This window comes from Dromaius novaehollandiae, chromosome 7 (genome assembly GCF_036370855.1).
Source record: "Dromaius novaehollandiae isolate bDroNov1 chromosome 7, bDroNov1.hap1, whole genome shotgun sequence".
NCBI classification, from domain to species: Eukaryota; Metazoa; Chordata; class Aves; order Casuariiformes; family Dromaiidae; genus Dromaius; species Dromaius novaehollandiae.
In genome coordinates, this window is record NC_088104.1 from 9,233,068 (window position 1) to 9,252,117 (window position 19,050).

At 34.3% G+C, this 19,050-nt stretch overlaps 1 protein-coding gene across 5 annotated transcripts in view; it reads right to left on the reverse strand.

Moving 5' to 3' along the window:
- Window positions 1-772: 772 nt before the first annotated feature.
- SLC35F5 (solute carrier family 35 member F5) overlaps window positions 773-19,050 on the reverse strand; it is a 37,782-nt gene continuing 19,504 nt past the window's right edge. For 3 of the 5 annotated variants that reach the window (XM_026097122.2, XM_026097123.2, XM_064514638.1), the window contains 5 exons: window positions 18,754-18,913; window positions 15,656-15,746; window positions 10,772-10,926; window positions 10,224-10,309; window positions 773-8,955 (listed from right to left, as the gene is read on the reverse strand). In XM_026097122.2, coding sequence (XP_025952907.2) covers window positions 10,231-10,309; window positions 10,772-10,926; window positions 15,656-15,746; window positions 18,754-18,913 — 485 coding nt within the window. In that variant the 3' untranslated portion in view covers window positions 773-8,955; window positions 10,224-10,230. Of the gene's footprint in view, window positions 8,956-10,183; window positions 10,310-10,771; window positions 10,927-15,655; window positions 15,747-18,753; window positions 18,914-19,050 lie in introns of all 5 variants that reach the window. The other 2 variants (XR_010389924.1, XM_064514637.1) reach the window with 2 other exon arrangements.

Here is a 19,050-nt window from a genome sequence, read left to right on the forward strand (position 1 = left end):
GGCAGTGTCAGGAATGTCACTGTCACATTTTGCATGTTTTACATATGTCACAGCAAGTATCCTTGTTTTGATGTCAAAATCTGCTTCTTACCACTCGGTGCAGCAACACTGATCAGAATTGTGAAAACAGTATCAGTACACAGAGTTCAGCTGCAGGTAATTCAAAAAAATTCAGAAAGGCTTGTGGAAGCAAAATACTTTTCTAATTTTTCTATTAAGTATTTAGGTGAATGCTTATGATCCCCAAGAGATTTTCAATAAGTAATTAAAAACACAAAGTTCAACTGGACAAAAGAAGGTCAGTACCTGGTCCTGGGTAAATTCTAAGAATCAAAGATGATGAACAGAGGAGTTAAGGTCTTTTCACTGCTTATGTAATTTCTTAAGCTAGAGTTTGGGAATGCAATAAATAGATGGACACTACAGTAGCTCCCTCTGCTGACAAAACATAACATTTCTCTTGTATATTTTATATTTTGTATATTAGCAAGTAAAATCATCTGCAGTGAGGAAATGGTTTAAAAACTTACTTTTTACCAATTACTTGAATGAGAAGACCAGTATGAGACCAAATTATATACATTTCACATCCTAGCTGACTTGAGGTAAAATGAGACATCCTTAGACTTGCTTTTAAGGGTGGAAGGAGGGTGTAAACCAGGCAAGTTCTTTTTACCACTGTGCTATCCTCCCAAGGTAGCCTGCCCTTAGTGACCATTACATCCTTACCAGTGATATAAAAATATATTAAATATTAAGCCCAACCAAGTACTTATTCCTGTTATGAAAACAAGATTTGTAATCTTTATTGTTTTACTTACATATAATAAATATGATACAGAACAAAAACATCACTCCCATTGATTGTATTACACAAGCTGTTCATCAGAATCCATTACATTTTTTCCCATTAGCCCTTTGATAGGGTTTTGGTATTGGATATAAAGAGAATTTAAGTTTTTGATCTATCAACACAAGAACAATTTTCCCACTTTCATCTTTATACATGTTTCAAATAATCACATATTGATTTTGTTAAAAATATATAAGCAGTGTTTGATATCTGCAATATATGCCTATATTTTCTATTCTTTAGACCTCTATTCATACTGTCAATTTCAAAATAATTGATAGCTTAAATCTGATTTTAATTAAAAATACTTCTTCTATACTTTTCATTTAACTGAATCCCCTCGGAAAACAAAGTGACAGGACAAAAACTCCATGCAGAAAACACGCTTCACTATCAAAAACGAAGTAGAGAAGCTCTGGTCTTTACTTCACCAGCATAAATCTGGAATAACAGAGACACCAATTTGGTATGAAGAAGAAAGGAAGGAATCAGAAGCCACAGTTTCTGAAGAGATATGCACCTTCATTTCAGAGTTACTACTGCCATCCTGCTGTTTTCTTGGTTTAAATCGTTGTGTCAAGCCATGATTGTTTTTTCTCTGCATTAATACATTTATCATTAAATGGAAATCGGATAAAAATGCTGCATTTTTAAAATCAAAGATAGATCAAGATTTAAAACACTCTGAAATGAGGTACTTAAGTATAAATGCAATACGCATCAGCAACTCAGGTTCTGGTCTCTCTAAGGAAAATAGTTAAAAAATTATGCATAAGATGTCTCATAGAGGATATATACCTGGAACTTGCTGTGCTCTTAAAACATCTGAATTATCAGGACACCCTAAGCACTTCATGCAAAGATCTTCTTCAGTTTTGTCTTAATTATTAAAATAAAATCTTAAAAGAGTAGCTTCTGCTTTACAGATGTTATTCAAAACTTATTTCAAATTACAGAGCTGAAATTTAGTATAAAGTGTAAATGCCATAAAGACCATTAAAACAGTTAACTATTGTTTTGTGCATCTTTTAGTGCACAAAAAGATTTAAAAGTTTGACAAAACAATCAATAAAAACATCCAAATAAAGATGTTTCAGAAATAGTTTTGTTTTACTAATACTCATCCCAAAGAGAACTTGAGGAACAAATTTAAAAACCATTACAACATATATTCATTATCTGTACAGTGCTAATGTCCATATCACATACTCCACACACTTCTCTAATTCCACTCAGATAATGTCAACCTGAACAAGTGGCTAAGCTTTCAATACAGCCTTGTGTAAATGGCCTCTCATGATTTTCAATTAATAGGAAGAACATTTATTTGCAACTGGATTGTACGGACTTTAAGACTTCACAAAAAAAGCCAAAAATAGAAACAAAAAACTACTTAACATATAGACTATTTCTCCAAATATAATTTTTACCCCCCCTTTTTTTTAAACAGAGCTTGATTCAGCTTCAATATGAAATGATGACATTAAAAATATCTACACTCTGTATTAAATCAAGATGAACTACAGAGAGATCAATCCAATATACAATTATTGCCAAGTTAAAAGCAAGCATTTCCTGTACGTAATTGTGCTGTAAGCATTACCTCTATGATTTTACAGCTGATTCCATAATGCTATCCAGTAAGATTCCTCATCTCCAATTAAGAATTCTTTACCTTTTTTTTTTCTTCTTCTTCTTGTCCCATAGGAGAGGGATACTGTCTGTCTGGCCCCTGCTGTTCCCACAGCTAAAGAAAAAAGGAAGTTCTAAAAATATTGTATTAATTACTCATTTTGGCAGAGGATATAGTTTAACTGACATGCAAAGGGTCAGATTTGGATAGAGAGAGGCAGCATCTATAGAAACAGAGAAAAGGAAGAAGAGATTTGTGGGCTGGCAACATCAGTAATACACTGAGGGGTATCTCTATTGACAACACAGTAATTTGCATATTATAAAGTTAGTTCTATGTGAAATGGCTGCTGCCCCTCAGCTTGATAAAAAGTGCTTTTATAGACTGTGGAACAACTTCAGGAAAATATGTCAAAAACCATACAAACATCCCTGCACTATGATTTCTGAGGCCATTCCAATATCCAGTTGTATTTCTTCTGTGGAAGATATACAGGATTTGTGCATGTTCCCAGACAAAACACTCCAAAGTTCATTAAAAAAATGAGAGGAGAATTGTACACAACTTTAGGAGTTAAGATGCAGTAACAGTTAAAGAACACAGCATTTGCAGAATGAAGCAGCTGCTTTCTATAGAATTTTTAAGAGAAAAGTCTTACGTGCTTTTAAGAAGCAGGAAATGACAAAACGAGATTAAGTTCTGGATACTGCAGACCACATCATGGTAGGCATTCCAGAAGAAGTCTGGTCACCTATTAACACTAAATGTAACAATGCAATACCTTAACTGAGAATAGTGTGAGAACAGGCCTAAACATGGCAACAAGGAACATCACACTCGTAATTTTTAAACAGATAGTGTTGCCACAGACTTTTTTTTTTTTTTTTTAAAGCCAGATTTATAACAACAACTCAGAGAATCAGGACAGTCAAAATACAATCACAATAGCTTTAACTAGAGAGGAAATGCTCTGCTGCATTCTTGGCTAAATGCAAGTAAATGGAAATGTCAAATAAGAAACTGTGTAGAGGAAGTTGATCCTCAAGGCTACAATCACATGCATCATTGTCACTACTGATATATAAATTCCCCTAGAAGTATTACATCTAAGTGAAGTCATTAACATCTCTCATACTGCTGATTTTGAAGGAATTATGTAGCAAGACAAATTCACCATCTAAATAACTAAGCTGCATGTTGGCTATAGGGAAATACCTTTTATGGCCAGTTACATCTTAACATGTTTCACAGCACTAAATCGCTAAATTTATATAACTGAAGTCTTAATAAAGCAAACTACTCCAAACATATACTGCAGATGGAAATATTGTAAAGGCATAGAAACCTGACTGCACAGTTTCATTTCCATAGTTTTATTTTATTGTCTATGACTCTGGTGGGCTTTGGATCTAATCCCAGTCTAGCCAACAAAGTAACTTTACTGGAAAAACAAACAAAAATCCCCAAAGTTAACAGACTTCATAAAAATTCAATGATATAAATGAATATATTTATGTTAGCAGATTTATATTGGCACTCTACCCCAAAATCAATTATGTTTTACTACAGCATTGTCTAACCATGAAAGTTAATGTCATGACATATGAGTGCAGCTTTGAAATCTGCAGTGTAACTATGAATTTGTACGGTGCATAGTACAATAAAGTAGGAAAAAAATGCACAAATTGCAACGTCAATTGTGACTACAGGTTTGTCTGAAAAGTAATGAAGTATTAGGCAAAATGTATTTTATTGCCACCTTTAAACACTAACACCCTCATCCTGATTCACCAAATAAATTAAAGGAAATTCAACATGTAAGTCATGTGATGCAAAATGTTTGAGTGAAAGCTGAAAATGGTTTTAACTTGATTTTAAAATGACAAATTAGTTATCAGCTCATACATCGCATAGTATCATCCATATTCCCTGAGAAATCATGCCATGAGATAACTGTGTAAAACAGAAAATAGCATTAATGCAATCCTGGATTAAAAAAGAAAAAAAAATATATAAAAGTCATGCACAACAAACTATTTAAGAACCATCAACATTTAAATGCAGTTTTAGCTACTAAGTTGCAGGCACTACATATGTTATGACATACAGTTGTAACATAAATGGTAACTAATTAAAAACTTCTAATCCATTTTCTTTATTTGTTAGAAGTACCATCCTGTAGTTAGCCATATCATTTGACACTGTGATATTAATATTAGTTCATGTTTCTTGATTTTCGAGTATGCTGTTTCTTACCACTTTATTAACACACACAAATACTCTGCCTTACTGAGGTGCATTGCCATGTGAAATTGGAAATTGTGTCCGTGAACTCACTCAATATCTGACCTTTAACTCATTTTTTCCCTCTGCATGGCCGTAAGTTCAATAACTGAATTTCTCCAAGATAAGATCTGTTTATAAGGTGTAGGAATGATAATGTTGAGGATGAAGACAGATGGAATCAAGAGTTAAAGAAATCATTTTACCACCCTGTTTAAAAGCAATCAGAATGGTAAATAGCAGTACCTAACCACAATGGGTATAACAGAGGAGAAAGTGGCAATTGCAACAGCACACACCAAGAAAAGTAATTCACAGGCTCTTCTGTTGTTGTCAGTATGTTACATGGAGGTATGCAATGCATATAGCAGCAAACTGTCAAGTATCACATGCAGCACCACGATTTGTCCTTTGAAGAATCCCACTGCTGAACACCCGATTTCAGCAGAGTGCTTCAGCATGTGCAACACAGCGAGATCACCCGGCTGTGCCTCAGTCTCCCAGGCTCCAAGTTTAAGCATGCACGTGAGGCAGATCAGACACGTAGGACAGCCTCCGCTCCCGACGCTGATTTCCACGGGCAGAAGGCCAGCATGCAAGAGCCATGCAGCGCACACTGGACAACACAAAGCCCGGGCCCTCCGGGTCTGCAGTGGCATGCAGGGGCCCTAGATTTTACAAGCAGTTCTTGAGTACTGGATATCATGTGTATTTAAGTCCTTTGCTGAATCAGTATTAACTCTACAGCAGCCCCTAGTAGTGAAAACATTTTTGCCATGACCAAAACCTAGCAGAAAGAAGCTAGAAAACCCAAAATCCTTGTTTTCCTTCATTCCGGATTGCAGAATACAGTACATTGAACTATGCGAGATGCATCAGTACCCTGAAAGCTAAGGTTTGCTACATGGCATTTGGCAAATTACTGTCATCTCCTCCATACATAAAAAACAAACAACTCCAAAACCTGAGGGGTGGAGGGAGCGGTGGATGACACTGCCCAAACACAGGGGGGAAAAAACAAAATAAAACAAAACTTGGTTGTCTCATAGGATTGCAGGTGAACCATTGGACGGAACAACACACGTAGCATTCATTCTCTTATTTTGTGGGCATGGGAAATCACTGCTCTTTAAGCGTCTAATGACATTCAAAGGAAAGGTTTTTTTTGTTTTGTTTGTTTGTTTTTAAGTGTATGCACTTCCTACAAGAAATAAGTCAGAATCAAAACATTCCCAAAATGAAACAAGAGCAATGACAGTTTAGGCTAGCACAAGAGTAATGAACGTTTTCACAAGAGAGCTCCTTCACATTCCAGTTGTGACTTGGGGTAAGGGGTGGGGCGGGGGGGGGAAAATCACCACTATATCAGCGGTACCTGAGAATCAAAGCTAAATCTCTTGTGCATTTATCAAGCACCCATTAGAAAGCTACACAAATTACATTTCAAATAAGACAAAATATTTATAAAATATTATTGTACTAAAAATCACAAGATTTTATAGAAAAATCTCATCACATTCTATTAAATGCAGGAACAATGTTACATGTCATAACTTCAGTAATTAAAATTATAACACATATTTCTCATAACCACAGGGGCACCACTGTTTAAAAATCCATGGCCTTTCGGGAAGGAACCTTTTTTTTTTTTTTTAAGCACTGCAAATTAATGCAAAAGGACTGCTAAAAGTCACTTACTGCCATTAAATATATTAAAGACTTCAACATTTATCATCAGAAAGAAAAACAAAATACAGTGGGCAGGCCTTGACCTTTTGAGTTTAACTGAACTCTAAGGCGATTCAACATTCTGGAGTCTGAAACAGAAGAATATTCTCTAATATTTTGTTTCTAAAACTCTCTACCTAATGCAATAATGCCACTAAACAAAAGTTACATAGAGAGGATACTATGATGATCTTCAACTTTGTAACATGGACATAAGGACAAACATGGATAACAACTGCCCTTATATGTCATAGCTCCAATTCTATCGGTCAGTATGCCTGATTTCAAAAAAACAGTATGGTGACATTCCCTAAAAATACTGTAATTGCCTGTCTGAAAGCAAACTGAAAGCTTTGACAGGCTTAGTTTGCAGATGCCACAAATCCTTACTGCCAGGTTGCTATAAAGGAACAGATTCAAACTTGCCTACTTAAAGCCTGGTATTGTATATTCAGGACAGATCTCATTCAAACATAACTGTAAAAGAAAACAGACATTAACACTTGCCAGTATGCCTTAGTAGCATTTCTTAACAAAACAAAAAAGGCAAAGGTAACCTCCTCCAATTTCTCATAATTTAGAAAAAAAAAAAATCGTATTAGAAACTCCTCATACCAGAAAAACCCTGAAAATTCCAGCAGGGTCAATATAAAGTTCGTTCTACATACCACCATTTAAACCTCTCTACTTATGGGTTCAGGGAATTAAAATCTGAGATTTTAAGATGTCTAGGTAACTTTAATGAGACTATGATCTTTGGGTTTGGGTTTTTGTTTTTTTGTTTTTTTGTTTTTTTAATCCCTATTTCAGGTGTTCAACAGGGACTTACTATCTCAGCTTAAAGCTTCCTATTCATCTCGGGTAACAACTGAAATTTGCAATGTAATAGAATATTAAAAACTGTGGAAAAAATTTCATGAAGAGGCAAGTATTTCTCTCTAACCAGAATCATCCCCAAGTTCATTTTCCCAGTATTCTTCCTTCTCTACCTACAGAATTTTAAATTAAATTCTAACTATTGCTTAATCAATCCTTCTAAACATACAGGTAAGTATGTTGCTTTCCTGCATTCCCTCTAGATTAGTAGTTGTATCACCAAACATACTGTTGTTCTTACTAAAATCATTACTGAGGGTCAAAAACTTTGAAATGCATTTGCAATATGTTACCTTTTTATATCTATATGGAAGGACAGCAGAAGTCCTCTACGTTATTAATAGTCTTATGTGGAAGATAATGCTGTTAGCTGAAAACCCATCTTATATTTACTACAAAAAAATTCAAATTCATCCAAATCCAAAATTAACTGTTTTTGTTGTTGCTGTTTTTTGTTTAAGTGTCTTATAGGCCAGAAGTTGGAAAATGGCATTGACTAACAACAAATATTCCTGAATACAATTATTCATAGCTTTTCAGACTTGAATAGGACAGAAGTACTGAAGTGGAAGAAAGATAAAGGTTATAAGGACAAGAATAAGTTTTAGATTAAATTTATTAATACAATTGGGAAAAAAGAAAACCAATGCAAACATTTTTACCTTTCATATTGTTTAGCAGATTATTGTAGGCCAATCCACTAACTGAAAACTTTAGCGATTAATCTGATCTCCTTAAGTTGGCAGCTATGCACATGAAAGCTTTCATTTTTTACCTAGTTTTCCATATTAGATAGTTTGGACTAATGATGGGTTACATAATCAGTCTGTTTAAAAGTAGTAAGTGTTGATTTTGAGAACCTACACCAGATGTACTGTAATTAGAAACATTTTACCAGTCACTAAAATTTTAAACATTCCAGATTGTTAAGTAACAAAAGATTTTTAAACATGGGCACCCACTGCAATCACAAGGCTTCTCAAAATGGAGTAAGACAATAGATATATGTAGTGTTCCAGAACCGTACAAAGATCCTGCCTCCATAATTACAGGAATGCACTTAATAAATTATTTTTCTATTTTCTTCTATTAATATGCAAATAGAGTTTATACAACATAAAAAAGTTAATTTGTACCTACTACAGGTAACGTATCTATTTAGCTTTTCATCTGAAAGCCTGTAAGAAATGATGACCTGCAAACTTATTTACATAACTCATTTGAAAGCATTTTTAAAAAATAATATTGTCCAGCATTTAACAAAATTGTGAGTTTAAAAAAAAAAAAAAAAAAGAATCACCTAGCAGTATTCATTTTTTGATTTTTGTCAAGTAACTTCACCAGCTCAGTGTTATAAGGCAGGTTGGTTGCTTAGATGGACTAAGACTCTCTATGGCAATATGCATGTAGTAAAGTTGTTCATTTATAAAACCAGATGAAAGCAGAAAGAGGAAAAGTTTAGAGTTTCAAAAGAACTGAAACTTCTTGTTTTTACTACAAATTCAAAATAGGCACTGAAACATGATTCCTTAGGGACTTTCCAGGAGATTGTCTCTTCGCTGGGCATCATTCCATTTTTAAACTAAGAGGGGAAAAAAAAAGAAAAAAAAAGAATTACTGGTGCTACAAAAATAAAGACTATACAAAGGGTATTACTATTTATTTGTTTCCATCTTATTAATAAATGTAAAGGAAATTGCTTACATGCCAAAGTTTAAAAACATATCACATTTACCGTTTGGTTAGGATATTTTTAATTTCCTTATTAGATTTAGGCAGCATTGGAAAATAAAAATCCACTTCTAACTAGGTGAGCCTTAAAAAAATCTGCATAAATTATTGAAAACTAAAGTCTCTAAGCACACAGCTGAGGGGGGCCTGAACTACGTCTACCTCCATGCTCCAAGACATCTGTAACATTCCTGTTAGAGGTTTGTGTAAACTCCTCTTAGAAAAGGAAATTTTGCAAACTCGCTAGGTATTCTACTCTAGTTTCCTTGTCCTTATCATGGGAAATATTTTCCCTAATGCCTAATAGAATTTAAACACCTTAATTCTTGGTCTGTCAACCACAAACACGAGGACTCTTTCTTGATAAATCACGTTTTCAAGACCTATAGTGATGGAGTCTATTGATCTCCTCTAAACTTCCTTAAACGGCCCACATTTTCCATGAACTGCAGTACCTCAAACTGAAACCTCAGTAACATTAAACAGAGTGAAAGGATTACTTCACATGTCTTGCAGACTCATCACGCATCCCAAAAAGTTGTTTGCCTCTTCTGCAACAGTCTGGCATTACTGACTCACATCCAGTTTCTGAACTATAATCTCTGTTGTAATATACTGCACTGAAGGCAAACCTTCCCCCTCTTTCCCATTAGCAGTATTACTTGAAATTAAGAAAAAAAAGTAAAATTTATTCAAAGTCACAATACTGAGAAGAAAAATAAAGTTTATTGCATACATAAGTTTCCATGGAGCTTCTGGAAGGTACAGGCTTTCTCTTTAGATCACATAAAGAGAAATCTCCCTACCCCTAACCCCCACAAAAAAACAAAACCACCCCCCTACCCCCAAAACAGTAAGATTATTTAAACATACTTAAGCATACTTTACATTTTAAAACCATCAACTCAACAACAAGGGAAGAACTGTATGAAGGCAAGAATAATGCTTTGTATGGAGTAATAATTTAAATAATTTTGAAAATATTCTTCAAAAATTATAGTCATCCATTCAGAACAAGATAAACTGCAGGATCTGTTAAAACGTATGTAACAAATACCATCATAAAAACTACTGCTCACCTTTCATTGTATTGTTTGAAGTTTGTTTTGTTAAGCATACCTTTTGCCTATGAGCAACTTTCTCCATCTTGAGAAACATTATGCATAGGAATGAGACTTTCACACTGCTCGCTTTCTTCTGGCATTCTTAAAAGAAACAGATTTTTTTTAAACTACACAGCAATAATAAATTGGTTGTTATGAAGTACATAAGTATTTACGATGCTACATGTTTGAACTGCAGCCATTAAAAAAGAAAAAAAACCAACTTAACTTCATAAAGGATACTCAAGTTCACAGTTTCCATGGCACGGTCTGAGTACAGCAACTATCACATAAGTATTGAGTAAAAAAAAGTGACAGCCACTGGGGAATTTCTTTTAAGAGATGAACAGACTTCAAATCTTTGCATTTTCTGAGCATTTCATGGGTTCAAGAATGGATTGACAACTACTGCTATTAAGAAGTTAGTCACAGAGGTCATCTTTATACAAAATTAGATAGAAATAAATACGGAAGGAGTATTGTGGCTTTTTTTTTTCCTGTAAAGAGTACAGGGTATCACAAAGGCAAAAGAAGAGATGGTATTACATTTTGTGACTGCCCTACCTCTGAATGCGATGTTTTCTACAGATAAAGGCAAAAACTCTTCTGATTCCCACCATCACTGGATCCCAGTTGTTATAATGACACAAGAGAGTTGCAATGAAAAAAGAAAAAAATACAGGGATTGCCCCTGCAAAAAATAACCAGGAAAACTGCACCTGGAATTAAAACACAATCATCATTCGTTCAATAGCAGAAAAATACTGGTTTACTGTATATTTGGAATAATCATTATAAAAATGATTTGTAAGTTTGAGATGCAGTTTCGGTTCTTTTTAATTGGGTGAAATATTACCACAAATATTTTTGCAAAGTATTTGGCACAATTTCTATAGCCCTTACTGTTACTAAACCAAATAATCTGTTCTTTACTAATATATTCTTTAAAACAGAACATACCGTTTCTGCTATGGTATAGATGAAGACAGCTTTTTTCAAATGCTAAATCTCATTTTTAGGGTTTTGCTCTTTGACTGATACAAATAAGAGACACTCCAAAAAGTTAAGTATGGATAAAAACCTTAAATATTTGTGCACCTGTTTATGTACTATGAACATTATGTCACAGAATGGTCATTGCAGAAATTAATGCACACAGAAAAAACTATGCTACTGAAAATGTACAATAATTTTCTTCTTTGCATTAAAAAAAATTATGTTATTTGCCCAATTTAAATGAATGAAATTCTTCCTGTATCTACATTATCAGTATTCAGAACTGATCATCCAAGTTAGTTTAAAACATAAAATTATGAAAAGTTGGAAAAAATCAAGGTTGCAAAAAACTACTCTTCCTTTGCAACTTCTTTAAGGCTAACAGCTCAATAAACCACAAGCAAGGCTCCCCCTTGTGGAAGAAAAATATCCAAAGTTGAAGACTTAAAGGAAAAATTGTACAGTTTTGATAGCAAGTGCTGATGTTTCATTCTCACAAATCTAACAAACTACAATTGTCGTAGCTCTTTGTTAAACTCACTGATTTCTAACAGAAATTAATGAATACAGAAGTTACCAAAAGGGATATTTAACTAGCTGTTAAAAATTTGTTCATAATTTGTTAAGCTTCAGTTATGTCAATTACTACAGACATAGTAATAAAGATCCAGAAAGTTATTATGCAAACTCAATAATAACCATAACATTTTACAATAATTTGAAGACTGTATATATTCATATTTTAATTTTTAAAGTATTAATTTAAATGCAGGGGCATTTTTATTCAGGTTCCCTTAAAGAAAACTAAAAAGTTGTGTAAGGACAAAGGACTGCCCAGAAGCATTAACTGGAAAGCTTAGAGTTGGAAGCTTAAATTTCTATCAGCCTAATTTGGACTTAGGTGAGAGTGGGGGCTTAGTTTAAGATCTGTTGATGTCCAAGACCAAAAGATTAAGAGACATGCTCATGCCAACAATCTCATATGTCCAGAGGGTTTGCCTTTGATTAGGGTCATTCATTTGTGCTTCTAATACTAGCAATAAAAAAATAAAATAAAAGCACAAGATAAAGGATTCGGCTCCAAATACTGCCTGTCCACAGCAGGACACAGACTCTACTGTCCAAGACAAGTCGTAATGGCTTCCCAATGACTTCATGCTGAACAGTTCAGGTGGAAAAAGTTTACATACCCTCAAGCACACAAAAAGACACAAGCTAAAAGCACCGAACAGAGAAAAGTAGAAACCTGGATAGTATGTAGCAGGCACTGGGAAGGGGAAGCAGGAAGAACAACAACAGTAATAGAGAATAGACATATGAATTTGAAAATAAACAAGAAACAGAAGAATGAATCTCCTTTACAATTACTATCCTGCATATGGGAAGAGGCATTAAGAGGCATCCAGTGGACAGCTGCATAAAAACAGTCTAGCTTTGCAATTGCTTAGCTAAAGACAAAGCAACCTTTTCATAAAGGGAGAATAAACAGAATTAGAAGAAATGGCAGGTAGCAAGTATATGGACCAGAATCACCAGAAGGAACCAGGGCATGGAGGAAAGGGAGAAGAGCAAAGAACGGTGGGTGAAGTGGAAGAGGCATGAAGATTCAGATTATGAAAGATGTTGCCAGCACATAAACTGAGACTGCAAAGAAGGTGAAGATTTAAGATAAGGAATAAGAAGAGAGCAGCTGTAATACAAGGTGTACAAGAAGTCAGATTAATAGCTAATGCACTTGTACTTTTATAAATGTCAAATACATATCAAATGGAGTAACTGAATTACAGTGATAAACTGCAAAAGTGAGTTAAAAAACCTAAGCTGCCCTTGTGTTTACAACATGCACTGACAGTTATTCAACAAAGCTTTAAAGATGCGTCTGCTATTTCAAATGCCTCAATATTGTATGAATACATGAAGAATAAATTCAGTTGAAAGACTGGGGCTGTGTTTACTCAGATTAAACAGTCTAGAGAAGAAACTGTTTTCTGAGAATTAGAAAAGCACATTCCATTTTTCAGCATAGTCCAGAAAAAAGTCTAGATGAATCACTTCAGAAGAGAATATATATACATACATATACACACATTATATTTAACACACACATCACTGAAGTGAATTTTTTGGGAGACTAGCAATCTTCTCTTTGTTTCTTTAAAAACTCTCAGTAGGTATTTATATTCTTGTTAGAATTTGTCTTGTGTATACTATATTAACAGCAACATAAATATAGTTACCTAACCAATGCTTTATAATAAGTGGAATCCCTGCAAGGTTTGGCTGTATTTCAGTGTTGGAATGTCCAATTAATACTGAGTATGAAACATGTAATACATTTGTTACATGAGTACTTATTCAGTGTTTGAATCTCCTTGTATTTTCCAATTTAGCTTTTCTTTTAAGTTTTACACTTTTTTCCCCTCAATTTTGTTTTCCAAAATTCACACTGACATGAAGTCAAAATGGGGGGGGGGGGAAGTTGTATGCCCCTACCCACTTTTTTCATTAAATGTCTGTGGGAAATTTTCAGAGGTCAAAGGTCTTCATTAAAATTTACATTTTGCTGTGAAAACATTTCTCTGAGGAAAGCTTCTTTTTTGCAGGAAATATTCTCAGTGTAATACCTTTGTACAAGTTAGTCAAGTTGCCTACAACAAGCACAAACCTCAAAAGAAACCAAAGGAAACTCAAATGTAATGACTGAAAAGGAATCAGATTGAACAATCACAAATAGATAAACTGTTCGCTTCAGCGAAGACACTACTCAGAATGCTCAATTTACGCTATATTCCAGCTATAGTCAGATCTTTTTCCCCTTCATAGGTTTTAGCATTTCTATTTGCACAGAGCGTCCAAACTAAGCAAACCTGTATTTGCTAAATGACCCAAAAGAACATCAAAGCCAAGCAAGCAAGCAGTAATTGGCAGAGCAAGGCCATCACTGTTCAAAATTTTCGGACGCAGTATTGTGTGGTAACTAGCCTTTGAAGGTGTGGTTAGTTGTCAGCTTGGACAGTTTTGCCCATTTTTATCTCTAACATCTCCACATAGACCATTAAATGACTGCAATGCTTCTTAGGTCACATAAAGACTTACACCTCAATAAAGAACTTTCAGTATTTCAGTACCTGTATTTAGGCCAAAGTGCTCAAATACTGACCAATGTACCATTTTCAGCCCATAAAACACTTTATCTGGCTCATAATCTTACTCCTTGCTTTTTAAAAATTCCTGCATCCTCTCCATATCTTGTGACTACATTTACATCTGTAACTTCAATGAAATACAGGTGTCACCAATGCTGAAAATGCAAACAACCACGTGACAGGAACCCCTTACGCTTTAGCCACGTGACAGATGTACCTCTGTCTCCACTGAAAAGTGTCAAGGTTTTCAGATGCTTTCAGAAGGTTTATCCATAATGGGCTGTATGGGGACGCCTTGATGAGGGGGGGGGGGGGGGAACACTGTAGGAAAGATTAAGCTTGCCTTAACAGATGTGTTAGAAAAAAATCAGGTTGAAAGCAGAAACAAGAAGTGGTCCTGATTTCAGAAAACAGAAATTGAAAAGTTATGTGATCTCTATTTAAAGGGAGGGAAAAAAAAAAAGAAAAAGAAAAAATCCAAGCAACTGTAATTGAATACACGTATTATATTCTAAATTAACATTATTCACATGAAATTAAGAATCTGATGTTCCTTGCCACTGATTAAACATTAAACTCAAATATTCAGAGCCAGAGCTGAAGCTCACTTATGATTAAATACCTAAAACTGAAACCACCAGCATGAAAAGTATCTATACAGCTTGAAGAGTAATATAAACTAACAGCATATAGTTCATATTCTAAACTCATATTGTCTGATTCTTGGCCTTCTTTACACACAGGGTTCTTCCACAGCTATTAACCCAATACTAAAGAAATTAGAGTAACTTAAAAGAGAACAGTTTTAAATGGAAGCCTCATGTCCACGCCAACCTAATAATGTATAGTTAAGCTTTGCAGTTTCCACATTCCTTTGTCATGAGCCTATGGATTTTTAGTTTTTCCTTATCACTAACTATTTTCAAGAAATGCAGTAAACAGCAATTTTATAATTCTAAAAGTCTTAATTTAAGATGTGCTGCACTTAGAGTTGTTCTGTAATTCTGAAAAGCGCATGGTCAAAATAAAGCATCTGACCAGGAATTTTTGATGACTTAGGTACTTTTCATCCAAGCTGCATCTCAAACAAACTTACTTAAGTGTGCACATAAAAACTATTGTATAAAACTATCATATCTGTGAATATTAAGAGAGGATGAATTGCAGTGCAGTTCCATAATTATTAAGAAGTAACAGTAGAGACAAAATACTGTTCATTGTATACATTGTTAAAATTAACATTGTCATTGAATTAAAAGAAACACCAGCTCTAGCCTGTTAATAATGCTCAAATTTAGTACGTTACCTTCTGCATGCACATGTCAGCTATTATGGACAGAGGTATTGTAAGGCTTAGCGCAAGTGTGCCTATCAGTGATGAGGTAAGAAAGCAGCCCCTGGGAGGAGAAAAAGAAATAGCAAGAGTCTTATTTAAAGGTTAAAAGACAGCTAAAGTAACACATCAAACTGCAGAACACATTTTGTCAATCAAAAGTTGTGATATCCACATTTGGTCAAAAATTTGTAAAACTGCATATAATTCCTAGACTGTTGATATCTCCTGGAGTGAGCTTTATTTCCTATATAAACCTTTCAAGACGACTGAGAATTCACTACTTTGTAGTGACCTCACTTAGAATAACCTGCATTTTGTTTCTAGTTTGAAATAGTTTAATATCAGCTTACAGCAATTAAGTATGGTTTGTCACAGTCTGGTTAATTAAAAATAAAAGGTTACTTATGTCTAGATCCCTAATGATCTAGATCTGATCTAAATCCCTACATGAGAAAAGAAATATTTTTGGTAAATAGAGAAATTTTTAATTTAAGAGACTGTGCTTAAATTTCACTCTAAAATACATCTGTGAACTCATTCTTCAGAGTCTCAGTAAGACTTCCTTGCATTCTAGAAGTGGTCTCATCCTATTACATGGATATCTAAGCAGGCAAAAAGTTACTGGACCTCTCTAAACCACTGAATCATGAAGACTTTCAAATTTATTTCTAAATCTAAAAAAAAACTAAAAAAACCAAAACAGAACTACATGCATCTTTCAAAGTAGCACTGACTAACAGCAGATGAGAACTGAACTTTTCCGAATTGCTTTGCCAGTCATATTTAATTTGCAAATGGCTAATTATTGAATGAAATTAAAAAAAAAGAGAACCTAGATGTACATGCAGTACACACCTAAATATCTGATCTCCTGAGACTTTCTGTACTTCAAAATGAACCAAGAATCTACAAGTAATACTTAACTAGCCTGAGCCATTTCAATATCAAGTGAACAGCGTAAAATCCAAAACAAAAAGCTGTAACTCCCACATTATGATCAACCAAGTCAAAAGCTCCCAAACACCAAGTAAAGTTTGTTAGCAGGTATGTCCCTATGAAATATTCTGTTCTACCCTATGAAGAAAATACATATTTGATAATTTTTGTTAAAGTTCTAAAACTTGTTTTTTTCCTGTACTAGACCTTTATTCAAGAGACTATAAAATTAGCAGGTACACCACCACAGAAACTATGTTCATAAAACATGATTCACTGAAGAAAAGGCTATTTTCATTCATCTCATAAAATTGTTGGAGTCTGTTAACACCTTTCAAACATAAACATTTAGGGAAACATTTGGAAAACGTTTTTCTAAACCATGATTTCATGCACTTATTTCTCCAATTAAACTAGAAGAGTACTTCCAAACCAAGCAATTAGATCCTCCTATAAGACTAACTTTCAGCCAAATGATAATAACCGGTTTGGATATTTATAATCACTTGTGGTTTGCTCCTTTACAATACGGAAAAAAGTATGCAGATGAGAAACAAAGAGAAAGGAAACAAAACATTTTAGATTTAGAAACTTTTAAATTTTGTAAACCCACCCAATTCTAAATCCCCTTCTATATCATTAGGAACTACTTTGGTACCTCAGCTTTAGACTATTTCTGAATTAGAATCAATCTGACCACCAGAACATCCAATAATTAAACAGTAGACAACGTCACACAAACTTATGAGGAAGGAAAAAATGATGAATTAAGAGTTTAGTCTACCACTACATTATTTGTTTGGTAGCATGCAGTCAGGTGACATAAACAAGTGGGTTAAATGATAATATTTGCATGCAAACAAAGAATAGAGGACCATACTAAGGACAAAATGGAGAGGGAAAAAGATGAACTTCACATGAGCTCCGAAATTAGTCTAAACTAAAAATTCCACAGAAAAAGAAACTGGAAAAAAAAATAGCTCTAAAAACTAATTACAGAGAAACATATTCTGCAATGCATTTATAACTAAGACTGGTTAAAAATTTGCCAATAAACACAAAAGGTCCTGGTAAAACTTTATCTATAACTGTAAGCTTCTACTGAACATGCAGAAGAAACGTTTTCATGGAACTCCACCTTTCTTTTTTTACTGTATCACTGTCCCAGAACTTAGCTAGTCTGAAGCTGAGACATCCGTAATCCTAGAATCCTATTCTGTAAGGTTTTACAGCCTCTCTAAAAGGAGGTTCAGAGGCTAAAAGCTCATGAACTACCACACTTATTCAAAACGTAGCATTAAAACTGGCATCTAGTTCACCAAGAGTTATACAGCATATATAGCATTTTCCTCAGTGTTTCTGGAATAAGACAGACTTTCCAACTTGTACAATTTTCTGTTCTACGCTTATTTTACAGTAAATTTGTTTTCGACCAGAATTAGAGTCCCAACATTCTCTCAAGCTGGGCACTCTGCCTTATTGACAAGTTTTCTAATAATGCTCAATCCTTTTAAGAGCTGCACACAAATTTTGAAATCTGCTCATCTAGGATTCTCATGTTCAGTCCTCTCTGCTGCTGACCTATCCAGAATATCATACTACTAAATTAACAAACAAAAGCTAGGATAACGTTTGAATTCCCCGTCTTAGTGATGCAGTGATAATCTCTAATGAGATTTAGTGCAAGTCTATGAAGTCTTAGAAGTTTTTCAAGCCTTTTAAAATTTAAAGATAGCAACTACAGAATACTTGATTTGCTGGATTCTGACTCATGTATATCCAACATACACAAAACCTTAGAAACTGGAGAACTTTAACAGAAATTCATGCTCTATTACCATTACAACCTATGCCACAAAGTCTTTTCCTCTCAAATGTTAATTCTATAATAAGCTAAGCACATAATATCTTAATAAATATATATCCTAATCCTATAAGGCCACATCACCTGCTCTTTAAAATTATCTGTTACTCTTAAACAGTACATTGTGATATGATGGGTAACATCCTCTAACTCAAACTGTGCTTACAGACAGCTAGACTGCAAAAAGACTAGATATTTTGACATCTCAACATCCGAAACACAGGTAAGACAATTTACGTGAAATACAGGCAAAGTAAATAGTACGTACCACAACCAGAGGAACTCTGACAGAACTGTTCCAATAAGGCCGTTAATGACAATGCACATCCATATGAGTTTGTTGGGAAACTCAAAGGCTTCAAACCCAGTATAGTGAAGCAGGAAAAATCCTGGCCATAGCAGCAACAGATTAAACAGCCCTACAAAACCTGAATGTGAAAATATTAACAGAAGTAAATCACAATAAAGACCTTTCAGCTTCTTCAAAAGGACAATCTTCACTAAACTCTGCTATTCTGACAACATGCATACGTAAAATACTGTTTTGTTGCCGCTTTTAAGTCTT